The 14,459-nt window shown below is 39.3% G+C and overlaps 1 protein-coding gene across 7 annotated transcripts in view; it reads left to right on the forward strand.

The window, feature by feature from the left end:
* KIAA1549 (KIAA1549 ortholog) overlaps nt 1–8,218 on the forward strand; it is a 143,295-nt gene extending 135,077 nt beyond the window's left edge. For 6 of the 7 annotated variants that reach the window (XM_066997810.1, XM_066997808.1, XM_066997824.1 and 3 more), the window contains 2 exons: nt 1,521–1,675; nt 5,513–8,218. In XM_066997810.1, the coding sequence (XP_066853911.1) occupies nt 1,521–1,675; nt 5,513–5,767 (410 nt within the window). In that variant the 3' untranslated portion in view covers nt 5,768–8,218. The remainder of the gene's footprint in view (nt 1–1,520; nt 1,676–5,512) is intronic. The other variant, XM_066997827.1, reaches the window with a different exon arrangement.
* The last annotated feature ends 6,241 nt before the right edge of the window (nt 8,219–14,459 follow it).

Below are 14,459 nucleotides of genomic sequence, written 5' to 3' on the forward strand. Positions count from 1 at the left end.
CTTACAAGCATTGGTAATTTCCTTGGTGCCAAATTATATAATTGATACATCCCAAATAAGCCTACCAAAAAATAATAATTCAGTACTTTGCTGCTTCTTTGTTTCTCACTGTTCTTCATAGAAATGTATGCATAAAAGCAGGGTCTTCTAGTTTCTGAAGATATCTACTGCTGCTGTCCCATATGAAATCATCTTCACTACTTCGACAGTGAGATAATTTCCATAGTGCTTATGAATGCTATCATGAGTAAAATTCTAATACCATATTGCAATTAAGCAGCAAACACTGATTCTAAGAATAAAATGTTCTATTACCATGCAAATGCCACAGTTATTTTTTTCCCAGACAAATGTTTTCTTCTTGGGGATTTGAAAAAGACTGAAAATACGATCATGTACTCATGAGTCCTAATTTTGATAGTTGCTCTCCTCTCCCTTTAACTGTTAAATGTATGAGAATGACAGAACTGTAGTGACTGTTACAGTTTGATGATGATGATTTAGTTCTCTGATTCACACTATTCTCTAATGTTCGTGCATCTTTTGCTTTAAAGTTTGGGGGAATTCAGATGATTAGTTACTGTCCTTCAGCATAAGTATGTATAAATATCAGGCTTCTCAGTTAATGGTTGTTTTTTGAGGGGAAAATATGAAAGCGAACTAACTGTACATCACGTAAATCAGTGGTTTTGTCTTTTCCTCCCTTTTTGTACATGCACACACGCACGCAGAGTTATCTGTTATGTATCTGTGGGTTTATTAAATGTTTCATTTCTGTTGTATTTATAAAATAAATTTTGTTTCCCTGTGGGAGGAAATTCAGGAAAAAAGAAAGCTGGCATGCTGTTCCATGTCTCTTACAATTAATGGTGGTGGCTCTCCTTGTATGTGTTTGAAAGCAGTGGGGGGTGGAGGGGAGTTAGAAAGGAGGAGGTTAGCTTTCAGGCTGAACGGAGATACAGTGTGTTCTGACCTTCTTGTTAGTCAGCGACAGCATCGTTTAATATTTAACCATAAAGCAAAGCTGCAAGAACTACACTTTTACATAGTCATGTATTTTATTCTTGTGAGAGATGGAATAGAAAGTAGCCTAGAGAGTTAAGAGTCTTGCCAGTGTGATGCAAATGTGATTTATTACGGTAGCAAATATCTTCTCTTTGCTGCTAAGTAATTTACATTAAAACATTGCCAGGGCTTTCAGTAAGTGTTGTTTGAAAAGGGCTGGCATGTTTTTGGAATGCAGTGCAGTCCATGCCTGAGATGCACGTATCTTAACCTCTTCCTTCAGTGCAGTGACAATGAAAAGCATCACACTCAAATGAACTGCACAAAATGCACACAACTTTTCCTTCTTTATTCTATACTGATAGCCTTCTTTCTGCTGATTTTTTTTTTAAATTACACAAACAGAGCTTCACTTTCTTCTTGTCTCCTGCTTCCAACAAGGTTTTATGTTGTCATTTGTCTGCCCTGCAAACTTGACTGTGTATAAAGATGAAAAAACAATATTTGCTTTTAAGGTTCTCAGATACAGCACCTCACTCAGGTGGGAATTGCTAGCAGGATCGGAGGTCAACAAGTGGAGAACCCCTCAGGCAGAGCAGGGCATGGCCAGCCGGGGGGGCCAGGGTGGCCCCAGTACCGTGGAGAGGATGAATATGCTAGGCGAGATGCAGTGAGTACTGTGTTACACATTTGCATAGTTTCCGAAGTAGTGATATGTTCGGGTATTTTTTTTTCCTGCATTACTGTTTGGAACTTTTTTCTCCCTGGAATACTTTCAGTTGCTTCTCTGACATTCTTTGCTTTGCTCTTCGAACCCTCGTTAGCTCTTCTAACTTTTGCTTGCTATTCTTTCACATTCGCTTCTCTCTAACTGCTTTCTCTCACGTTACCCTAACCCTTTTTTTTTCTTTACTCGAGGCCTTCATTCATTAATTGCAGTTCACCCAGTTCTGCTTCTGAGCACCAGCAGAGGTGGATACTGCTTTCCATTTCCTTCTTTGAAATATGCCTTTGTATTTTGCGATCATTTTAAGTAGAAAACATTGAATTAAATTGTCCCAGACTACCCTTCTACTTTGTATTATTATAGTTCTTTCGTCTTCTTTATCAGTGCACAACAGCAGGAGTCAGGGCCATGGAATAAGGCACACACTTGCACATAACAGTAGAGGTGTTCCTAAACAAATTATTTTCCTACCTCAGTCAGCAGGATGTGGTAAATTAATATGTATTAGTTTATCATTGTTTCCTAGGCAGCCATCGTGATTCCATGTTCTTGGCAGTGCTGCTTCCCAAAGCTGACATTTCTGATTCTACCAGATGTGTGGTGAGATTGAAGATACTGTGTGGCATTTCCAAGAAAGATCCAGTTGCCTGCTACCAGTCAGTGTTTGATGTACTTGCATCTTGAAGCAGACTGACCTGTGATAGCTTTACTGTAGTAGTCTTGAGAGTAATGCCTTTGTGCTACTTCATTTCCTCCCATCTTATAATTACAATTTTTCTGTTTTCTTTCTTGAGAGAGGAAGATCTCAGCCTTTTTGCATACTTAAGGCAGTTTAAGTTTGTTAGATAAGCCCTTAACTTGTTGCTTTCTATACTTAAATAATTACCTTCAGAGTTTGGTTTCCTTCACTTGGACAGAGCTCTAAATTTCTTTCTTCTTTTTGGAAAGGAGAATTTACTTAATGATAGACACATTCCTTAAGGTACATTATGCAACTTGGCAAAACATTCTTAGCAAACAGCCTTCCTGTTCCTTCATTCTGAGCAAAAACATTAGCCTCTGCATTTAGGCAGGATAGAGCTGGAGTGCTCTTTCTGCCATGAACTTGAAAGGGATCTGCATTTGTGTTTCTGCCATGGCGCTTTTCCTCACAGTATTCTCACCTGTTATTCTGCTGTCAACACCTGATTTCCCATTGGAATATGACCTCTCACTTATGCCACCTGACCCAAAATCAGTGTGCGGGTTACCGTCAATTCACCTTCATTCTCCCATCTAGAAGGCCTATGCAACCAAGATGATTTTAGTATTTCCTTAGCTAACAGGAAACACAATACGGAGCAATTGGTCACTTGAGCAGCAGATAGCAAAAATCTAGTCACATCTAATTGGCGACTTATTTTTGTATAATTTGTAATACATACTTACTTATACATATATACATGTATGTGCATATATATATTTATACATAAAATTCAGTTGAAATTGGCACAGTTCAACTGTTATTATGTGGAGATGATCAAATGCACAATGTGATCTCATAAATCTTCATTCCTTAAGAAGTTAACTAAAGGAAGACTCAAAGATATTTTTGTCTATTATTTTGTACTACTGTTAATTATATGGAAGTTTTATTATAAAAATATAATGTATGGATGCTATATGAAACTAAATATTGTTACATATATAGTGTTACATAGTACATAAACCTGTATTTCTATTCCTAAAGAAATGTTTAAAAATATGACAAAATTTCTTCGAGCTTTCCTATCCCTAGTTTGCTATTGTGGTCTAGTATAGGTTAGGTTTCCAAAGTAATCTCTGTTTTTGAAAGTTCTCAACCTGTTTAATTATGATGTTATATATGAAATCACAAAAATATACACTTCTGGTTTTGGGAGCTATTTAAGAAAATTTCTATAGCTTTAATGTTATAAAACAGCCACTGTCCTCAGCAGGTATTCTTCCTCATGTCTGCTAAGAAGCTATTCTTACAGTGCTAATTCAATACAATATGAGATAGGAGCCGAATCATGTAGTGTATTTTAATGTGAAAGTAACCTGAATGTAGTTTAGTTTGATGTTAAGAGTCATGTATCAAGGAACGTTTGTTTTTAATATTTTTGATGTCATCTCTTTTCTATAAACCCACAGAGTACTTGTCAGGTTTGCTAACTAGACTCCACTTACGAATTAGTTTCAGGTTTCACTGCCAAATGCAGTAATTTTGAACAATCAAGAGACCTATTCATTCCTTTCTAATACTAAAATCTCCTTCCTTTTATAAGAAGTAAGACAGGATGTTACTTGGAAAATCTTCTTTACCTATCATTCTCCCATTAAAGCTTCTTTTCCTCTTAATCTCTCATCCCAAATTAACCGTGCAATTGATCAGGGCTGCATGAGCTATGCAACAAAGTCAGAATCTATTATTAGTTCAGTCCTAAGCCAAATTGCTTGGATTTCATTCGTTTGTATTATGAGAGATGTTAGGCAACATACTCCCATGCATTTTTGTGTTGCCTGCACACTGCTGCTACAGTATCTCTAGGTCCCCCATATCCTTCCAGTCTCAGCTTTGTAATCCCTTCGCTCCCCTCCCCCTCATCCCCAAATCCTCTTCTAGCTGACCTTGCTGTCTTTTCTTCCCTCCCCAGTTAGCTCTCTCTGCTGCTACTTCAGCCTTATCTGCAGAGGTTACTGCTCACTAAATTGTGATAACTGTGATCTGAACATGCTGCAGCTGGATGCTCCTTGTTGGAAGGGGATTGTGCTGCTTTCCTCTGAGTCGTAGGTTCATTAAGGCATGTTCAAGCAGCCTCAAGTCCTTGGTGTCCAGTGTTTCCATCTGGCTGCCTCTCAACCTTCACAGATACTCGGCAAGAGGAAATGATTGCTTTAGGGATATCAGCTGGAATTTAGATTTTTCGAAATGTACCTGGTTTGTGTCCATACTGGGAGTTGGTGCAGTAACCTAGTGTACTGTAAATTTATGATTTATTTTAATGTAAGCGGATTTTTTTCCAGATAGACAAGCCCATAAACTTAGGATTCTGTTGTGTTTCTCTCATGTTTCATTAAAGAATATATTTTACTGAACAAAAACAGAATTGATCCCTTTCTTCCATTAAGCAATGGTTGTCCCTAAACTGGGAAAGTATTACTCAGATCTGTAGAACTACGCTGAGTGTAGAAAAATCCAGTCTTTCTGACTAGAGTCACTTTTGGCTTTTGTTGCTTCTCCCGTTGACCGTGTTTTCCTGGGCACAGGTCACTTACATGGTCCTTACAAGTGTACAGTCTGGACAGGCAAGCCAGACAGAGAATGGGAAGGTAAAAGTAGTAGCATCCCTATTTTATAGATGGTACGAAGGAATTACTACCAGGAAGATGGTGATTTGCCTATTGTCTTCTAGGAAGTTGATGGAAAGGCAAGGAAAGAGAAGCCAACTCATTGACTTCCAGTTCTGTGTTTTTCCCCAACTCCTTCTATTTCAGTTTCTAAACATAACAGACATAGAAGGGAGTCAGACTTTTTAATGGATGTTCAAAGAGATTTTAAAAATCGCTGAACCTGAGGCAGTCCAGCAAATTTGTGTATGCTTGTTGTTTGTGCTCCATAAGAAGAATCACTCATTCATACAACAAAAGAACAGTGGCAGCCGATAGAAGCATCTCCATGCTGCTTTTCCTCTGTTCTTTGCCTTTTTGCTTTCTTGTCTTTTCTGGGATTATCATATTTATTCAGAAAGTACAGTAATGATTTCTGCCTTTTTCCAGACGCATATGCATGGACACCAAGAATATTCCTCCTCACCAGTATTCCAGATGCCGAGGACTTCAGCCAGGCAGCCTTCGGCACCCCCTGCTCAGCTTCCGCACAACAGCCTTCAGGGCCAGGGCCTTTGCTACACCACCAGTTCCACTGAGGACCTCCAGCCAGGTCACTCTTCAGCCTCTCTTATAAAAGCAATTAGAGAAGAACTTCTACGACTTTCTCAGAAACAGACAACAGTGCAGAACTTCCATAGTTGATTTAGCATTCCTTTGCAAATCTGCCAGGTATCTGCTTCCTATGGAAGCAAAGACTTAAAGGAAATCACCAATGTTGTTCTCTCAAAAGAATGGACTTTCACAGCTCTTTAAACAACACTCCAGAAAAAAGAAAAGGCAGCAAAATGAGAAGAGTGTAGGAGAGACAGGGGACAAACAGGGAAAATAGTCAGTGTCATCGCAAGCAACGTTAATTAGTCTGCTGTTACTATGGTGCTCCTCTTCTCCTCCTACCCTCATTCAGTCAAACAAATAAATAAAAAGTTAGGTCAAGAAGTCAATACTCCAGCAACAGAAAAATCCCAGGAACAAACTCCAAGTGTAGTAACTCCTTCTTCTAAGGAAGAAGGCAAAGGTTTGCATGAACTGAAATGACATTTTGCAACAGAGTACAAGTATTCTGATCTCTCCAGTGCTTATGGGGAACTGGTTTGTGTTGCTGTTCTTCAAGATTACAAACTGTATCAGCTCTAGGGTGTTGAAGGTGTAATCCCACATAAGAATCCCTTTGATTGTCAATAACAATAGGACTGTTTAGAATAAAAGGCTTTATGAGCTACTTGTAACAAACTGGAACAATAATTGTTATAGCTCTAACCTTCCGAATGGAGCTACCCTCTGCACTCTTCCTTGTTTTCCTTCTGGTGCTGAAGCTTCAAGTGTTCCTTCATCTTCAATGTTTGCAAAGTGAAACATTGGCCTTGTATAACTACAACAATATCCATAGACTTATTCAGGCTGGAAAAACAAAGCAAAGCATCCAAACAGAAAGGGCTTGGTATTTAATTTGTTCTAAAAATCATTGAAAAATATTCAGCCACAGTTAAATTTGGGGAAATGCGTGTATATAACGTTAAAAATTATATATTTGCATACTACGTGCTCTTGTTAGACCAGCGATAAATTATTGCCACTCTGTAGTTTGCTTTGTGGACAGAAATCAATCCAGCCTGACTGGTACAGGGTCACCAGCATTGTTTTAAATTGATGTCCTAAATCATTGCTTATGTTTGGATCTGAATAATTTTAGTGAAAGTCAGTGACAGTTTAGAGCATTAACATAGGCTTAGAGTTGCAGTTTGGAGACAGTTTCTATATTTATACTTGTTCCCACTGTCCCTTTGGACAAAGGGTAAGCATTGTCCCCATGGTAAAAAATGGTACGTGCCATGGAACTGTTTGTCGCTGTTTTTTTCCAGAGTTTTAATTTAATATTAGCTATGAATTTACTAATATTTGGCCATTGCATAACTGTAACTGACATAATACATGTGAAGATTTTACTTACGTCGTGATTTGTTGGAGTGTTTTTATTTTCAGATCAGACTGTATTAAGCTAACAAACTGGCACAGAGATGGAGTGGGAGCTCAGTGTTTGTGAGAAGGCTTGGGAGCCTTGCCCTAGAAAAATGAAAAGCAAAGCTACTTGGTGCTACAACATGGGCATTTCAAACACTGTAGAAGATGGTAGTAGCCAAGGAGATCATTGGGCAGTTGACCAGGGTAGGCCTTAATGGCATAGAAATAGCATTGGTAAGATACAGGTATGTAATGCTCTTTTATTATGGTGTTCTTTGGCTACCAAATCAGTTCCTGGTTCCAGTGCACAGTTCAGTAGCTGCAACAAGACTAGCTCAGACTGAAATGAAAACAGGTAGGAGAATGCCATGGAAGAACCCTATGTACTTTGTTCATGAATACATATATAACGTCATTCGTTGCCAAAGCCAAGACTAGGAAGCAACTGGCTGCTCACTGACGTGATAAAAACAATGGCATGTTGCTTCCTTTCTTTATTAGGAAACTAAGATATTTTTCTGTTTACCTACGATTGTCAGAAGGCAGTATGAAATTGTTTGAGGAACTTAATGTAGCAAAGCAGTCTAAATTCATTTCCAGTTCACTGGTTAATACTTAGTCCTCATGGGCACTGGTTGAGGTTTGGATGGAGTCAGAACACCTGCATGGTTGTGAACAGCACTATTTACAGGTCATTCTGTTTTGAATTTTTTTAAGCCTTTTGTGTAATAATCAGTTCTAGCGTAAAAATAAAGAAACAGTTGTTTTCTGCCAAATTTGTACATGTGAATGTTGCTGATACTTCTGAAAAATGTTGGGTTTTGCAAAATGAAGATTGTATCAGGCAATGTTAATCTTTGAAAATGCTGAAGACTGTTCCTAAGTGTTCCCATTAAAACCATCTCCTTCACAGCCCAGATCCTTCTCCAGCCTGATTCTGCAGTGAAGTCAGAGGCCAGTGCTTATAACATTAGCACATTGTGACTTCATTTCAAGAAAACGTGAGTTTCTAGAAAGCAAGTTGATTGTCTGACTCGAAGGAATACGTAATCCTTTGAAAGTTAAAGGTACTTATGCTATTTCTAATTCACTTCTGCTAGTGATGGTGATGCTATTATAATATTTCCATCCTTTTATGTTTGGAAGAGTATTGTTTTTCTTTTCAGTCCCAAATCTTACAAAGAACACAAACAAGACAGTTAGGTATAGGTAAAGAAAGTGGCTTTTGCCAATGCAAAAATCCCTCTTTGAAACCTTACAATTTCACAGAGAAGACAGTAATATGTAAGTTGGAATTCAGCATTTGTTTCTGCATGAAAATAATCCGTGAATGTCTCAAATTCTAACAATCTGATTAATGTGTTTTCATTAGTGCCATATGTTCACTACTCTGCTCTGGTGCAGCCTCTCCTCAAGTACTGTGTACAGTTTTGGGCATCACAGCATAAGAAGGACATAAAGCTATTACAGAGCATGCAAAGGAGGGGAACAAAGATGGTGAAGGGTCCAGAGGGCAAGACATAGGAAGAGCAGCTGAGGTCCCTTGGTTTGTTCAGCCCAGAGCAGAGCTGGCTGAGGGGAGGCCTCATGGCGGCCTGCAGCTCCCTCACGAGGGGAGCGGAGGGGCAGGCGCTGAGCTCTGCTCTCTGGGGACAGTGACAGGACCTGAGGGAATGGCATGGGGCTGGGACAGGGGAGGGTCAGGCTGGGTGTTAGGAAAAGGCTCTGCACCCAGAGGGTGGTCGGGCACTGGGACAGGCTCCCCAGGGCAGTGGACATGGCACTGAGCTGCCGGAGTTCAAGAAGCATTTGGACAACACTCTCAGACGCATGATCTGTTTTTTGGGTGGTCCTGTGTGGATCCAGGAGTTGGACTGTGATCCTTGTGGGTCCCCATCAGCTCATTCTGTGATTTCGAAGTTACATTCTCAGACTGGCTGAAGACCTGATCTGCTGTTCACAAACTGATGGTATGGCATACTCTGTATATTCATATATTAACAAAAGTAACATATAAGGCACTTTAGTGTTCCATTTCCAAGATGGTCTTAACAAGGGAGACCTGCAAGTCACCTCTTGCAGCTACAGGAGAGCTGTGTTTTTTTTTTTTTTTTTTTTTTTTCCGTGTGCTACAAAAGGACTCTTTGGAATGTATCTGCCAAAATGTGTGGTTCCTCTTAAGAATTTGGGGGAAAAAAATCTGCAAGCTTCTGGATCCCCAAGTGCTTGAGCTCTTTTACCAGTTTATTTTATTGCCCTATTAAAAGAAAAAAAAATCTGAAATGTAAAGTATCCTGAATTTGAAGTATTTCTTAATGATGAATCTACCAGTTACTGAAAACACTGATCAGATGAGAAGTTGGTACAGGCACTGAAAGCTGTTACCAACAGTTACATCCATTTTCATGCCTAAACCATCTGGTTCGTGGAATCCTCAGGCTTTTCTCTTTCTTCACAATTTTCCTTGACATTTGTGTTTAGTTTATGTTTAGTTTCCAATTTCCAAAGACCCAAAACAGCTGACACTGCTGTGCATTAACTCATAGCTTGAGAGTACATCAGACGGATTACGCAAGGATGCTGATGCGTATTTGAGCCCAAGTGAAGTCACCGGTTGTGTGATGTGGATGGCAGTGGGTAGCTGAAGTCATTTTTAAACTTTACTCTCGCTACATCCTTTCCTTTCCCAGCTTAACAATTTTTTAGCTAAAGAAACAAATGAGAGTTTTCAACTCCATGCCTTATCTTAGCAGTTCTTTGTTAGCAGCTGCCACTCTTTGGAAAAACTGTATCTTGGCCAAGAGCTTTGAAGTGACTTGGAGGTGGGAGCATGCGGGGCAGGGAGTCCTGAGGATGCCACCAGTCTGTTCTCACTCATGTATTCCAGTATTTGTAGATCCTAAATATAAAGTGGAATTTAAGAAAGAAACTTTCTATCAGTGTTGATGAAGATTTACTAGGTGTACAGTATTTTGGATGTGAATGCACTTGGGTGCTTGAAAAGTCTGATTTCTCTTTTTATAATGTGTCCTTTGAAAAGCAGCTGAAAATCAGCTAATAAGATAATATTCAATGATCAGATAATCAGCTGCTTTATGACTGTAAAAATTCTTTTTCCCTGTATCTGACACTAGTTCAACAAGGGCAGACCAATCTCAACTTACTACAGCTCATGCTGTTAGGACTGCCAGTTAAGATCCAAATGCTGGTCTGCGTATTGTCCCTTCTGACATCTGCATAACTTCCCCTGAAAACCATTGAGTCACGTGTATATTTTGAAAGGAGAATTTATCCTGCAGGTTCTTTATTACAGCTTGGGATACACTTGGCAAGATGTATCTGGCTTGACTTACAGGTCCAAGGGTGAGTCTACTCACCCAGAAAGTTAAGAAACTCGAGAAGCAGGAATGAGATGGAGATGCACTGTCTCGTTAAAGAGATGTTTCCAGAGTAGAGCTGCAGTCCTGTGAATCCCACTGAAGACTGATAGATTTTCAAAAATGACATTAGTGCTAGACAAAATACACATTTCTTTGCCCTTCATAGTTTGCAGAGCTGGAATGTTTTGTACTGATTTTTGTATTACTTTATCTTGATACTCTTTACATTTAAAGTATATTTTCTCTTTTGTAATGGCCATTCCTGTTAGTTCTGAGTAGTTCTTACTCCATAGCTGAAAAAGTTTATGTTGAGGCTGTTACATCTTGCCTTAATCAGAATAAAATGTTGGCACATTTGAACAAATGCTCTGAAAAGTCTTTTCAAATGAATGCTAAATGTCTGTGGGTCCCCGGCATGGTGTTTTCCAATTTCACTTACAGTAACCCTGTTGTTGCCGTATGTAGAGTGGGCAAAGGGAAATGAAAATTTAGAGAATAGGAAAGAGACTGAACCATGAAAATTACAGTTTTGCATTTTCATTTATATTCTAATGTATGCACTTAAGAACTCTGTCATGTTTCCATGAATGCTTCTCCAAGATTTTCAGCTCAGGCCTTTTTGGAAGTTGGTTTTCTCATCCAGTTTGAGTGTTTTAGTGCTGTGCATGATTTAAAAGCAGTAGCTGGATATTGCTTTCTGTTTTAGGAAAAACCTCTTCACATTCAAGGAAAAATTGATGCGGTGTTATATTTGGCAATGCACCAGGCTCTTCTGGTCCTGAAAGGCAGATCTGAAAAACTTGACTAAAATAACAGGAATTAAAAAACATTACCACAATAATAAAAATCAGGAAGCTTTTACCCTTGGAGTTAAGGAAAGAGGAGACAGGATTGGGACTTAGCAGCTGTTGGTAGTACTTCAGCATAGTTGCCAAACATGAAATTGTTCAAATCCTGTGCAGTACAGGTGACTTGGGCATACACGAACTCAGGAACTGATTACAGGATTTGATAGTCCTTGCAACCCTGAATAAAATGGTTTCAGGTAAGTCACCTTGCATTTTGCATGGAACCCTTGTTACCTAGCATTTCCATTGATGATTTTGATCCTCGTGACAGTTTTTCTGAGCTTGATGATGGCTGCTTTAAACAAGAACACTTCAGAAATTCAAGATTAAAGGTAAGGAATTTCCCATTTAGAGAATTTCCAGATGTGCAGCCAAGTATTTACAGTATTGCTATATCCTGCTATTCTCCACTGCAATGTTGAAGAAAAATTGCTAGGACGCTGGAAACCATTCTTGCTTTTGCAGAGCGCATGGTAGGACTGCAAAGGAGTTGAGAGAAGTTGGTTGTCACTTCCAGAAAATAACATCACTGACATGACATTGCTTACAATACTCACATTTCTGCCTGGGAGCAAGGAGTACTGTCCTGCAGCTGAGGGCTGAAGAAGCATTTAACACAAGTGACAATGAGCATTATTTAGACATCTTTATTTAAGGATAAATGTTTCACCAAATGTTATCACACAGCAGTGGTATGAGAACACACAGCTCAGCTGATGTCTGGTGACGTCTTCATATGTTTGAGCCCAGAGGGTTGCCACATCAGAATGGATGCTGTTGGACTGATGTGGTTTAAATATATGATATGGAACCAGCCTAGCAAAGAAATTTTGTAGCTATCTCCCTACTTTTTCCCCATTCAGACAAAGCAGATGGAGCTGTAAAGGACCTGAAGAGGTACTCTAGCTTCTGCTCCAGAAAGTCACATTGGAAATGAAGTAGAATTTGGCTGTGTGTTTAATGATGTGACCTGAAACTACAAACTAGGGAAGGCTCTCCCTGTGACTCACCAACCTCAATTCTGTATGTTGGTACCACTTGTTTTGTGATCGAGGACAAAGAAATTGGAAAAGCCACTGATAAAAAAGTGTATTAATAATAATTAAAAAAACAAAACAAAACCACCACCAACAAAAAAACCTTGGTGAAGAGAAGTCATCAGCAAAGAGATCTTACAGAACCATCATCAGTTGGGAAGTATTTTGATTTAAAATGCTGTTTCCCCTGGAAAGGGAAGAGAAGGAAAGGACAAGGGGACAAGGCAGGACCTTCTTGGTTGTTGCAACCAGCAGCAGGTGCAGCTATGGGCGGGGAATGAAGAGAAGAAACCTAGCATATTGAGTAAATGGCAAATAATAAAGCTGAAATGGGTAAATAGTTTGAAAGATGAGCCACCAAACAGCAGAGAGGCAGCAGTAAGTTTAACTAGGACTCGAGGGTTAGAAGAGTGTCTTCTATGTGATTGTCTTAAATTCATTCACATAAATAGTTGCAGGGTGAAACACTATATTTAGATCAGCGCGCAACTTTCACAAAAGTAGTGAATATGTGAAATTGATGGAAAATGAGCTCAATGGGAGAGAAAAGGGATGGAACAGGAGTGACTGTAATCAAAGGGGAAAAGTTGAAAAAGTCATTGAAAGGTATTATTGCATGAAACTATCTGTCCTTTGTAGTTAAGGACACTATAAAAAGGTGAGGGTTGGAACAGAGCTTCCTTTACTGATCTCTGAGACTGGAGACGTTCGTTTATGAATGCAGAGTCTTTGTTTGGGGTTTTTTCTTGGAGAGTTTTATGTCAGCAAGACAAAGGGACCCTCAGGTGATTATTTCTGGTGGGTGAGCAAAGCGGTTAACTGAACGTGTCTCTAGATTTCCTACCTTCAAAGTGGACAGGAAAAGTCTATGTGTGTCTTAGAGCTGTGTTTTTTTCCCTAGCCGTTTGCAGACTTGGGAGACAAAACTGCATTGTTTACCCTGAGCTTATTTCTGGAAATTTTATTACAAAATAGGATTTAGAAATAAACTCTTTGAAAAGTGCATATTTGATTCTGGGACAAAAATCTGCAGCTGGGTTTGAATTCCTCAGGAGAGTCTGATACTACTGATACCACAAAGTAAGTGGGATCTGGAGCATAAGGATGAGAAGGTGACTGCTTCCCAGGATTGCCTAGATTTAATTCCTTGCCTGTAATCAATTACAATAGTTTTCTGAAATCCTAGTTTTTGTAATGTCATTATCAGAACTACCAATTCCTACTACAGAGCACATTTTCTTAGCACATTTTCATCTAACCTCTGTCTTCTCTCTATGTGTTTCATGTGAGCAGGAAGCTCTGATGCTTGTCAGTTTTCATCCCTCTGGTGATTTTGCAAAGTGTAATCATTGTAAAGTGCAATTGCTTAATATGTAGTTCATTCACTAAAACCCCAAGGATAGAGGCAGTGAGTAACGTGAGTTATTACCAGAACAATGGTATCTAAAAAGATTTGTGCATCGGGTACCAATCAATTTAGTCTTTGAATTAAGAATTTTAAAAAATTCCTGGTCAGATGTGATTTGATATTATTTCCAGGCAAATTAAAGTAGCTACCCTGGAGTCAGTATTCGGTATTAGAAGTGCTGATTGGTTACGTGTTCCCTATTGCTCTGTTTGTCTATCAAGATACCTGTAGACCAGCAGCTTTCCCAGGTGCCAATCTGGGTGTCTCCTGTACTAGGCACTGAATACTTTCTTTGCCTGAAATTCAGAAACTTTGTCCAGATAATATGAAGAATGGTTCTGGCTTGATCAGCAAAGTTAGGACTCAAGAGTGTGTTTCAGTGACACTTATTTTCATTCAGCCATCCAGATTTCAACCAATTTTGCCATGTTTATACTAAATCATATGAGCTAGAATCATTTATTTTCCACCTTCTTCCAGCAAGGAACTTTTTGGTGCAAGAACACAGCATTGAGGAACTTGCCAAACGTCAACTGGGATCACCACACAGCTGACATGAGCAAGTCCAGGAGGTTCATAAAGCACCTAGATGATAACTTCTTGGTGCAGGTGCTAAGAGATCCAACTAGGAAAGGTGCCCTCCTAGGGTCTTGTGGGGGACGTGGCAACTGGCGGCCATCTCAGTCATAGTGACCATTAAGT

This window comes from Anser cygnoides, chromosome 1, assembly GCF_040182565.1.
Source record: "Anser cygnoides isolate HZ-2024a breed goose chromosome 1, Taihu_goose_T2T_genome, whole genome shotgun sequence".
Classification (NCBI taxonomy): domain Eukaryota; kingdom Metazoa; phylum Chordata; class Aves; order Anseriformes; family Anatidae; genus Anser; species Anser cygnoides.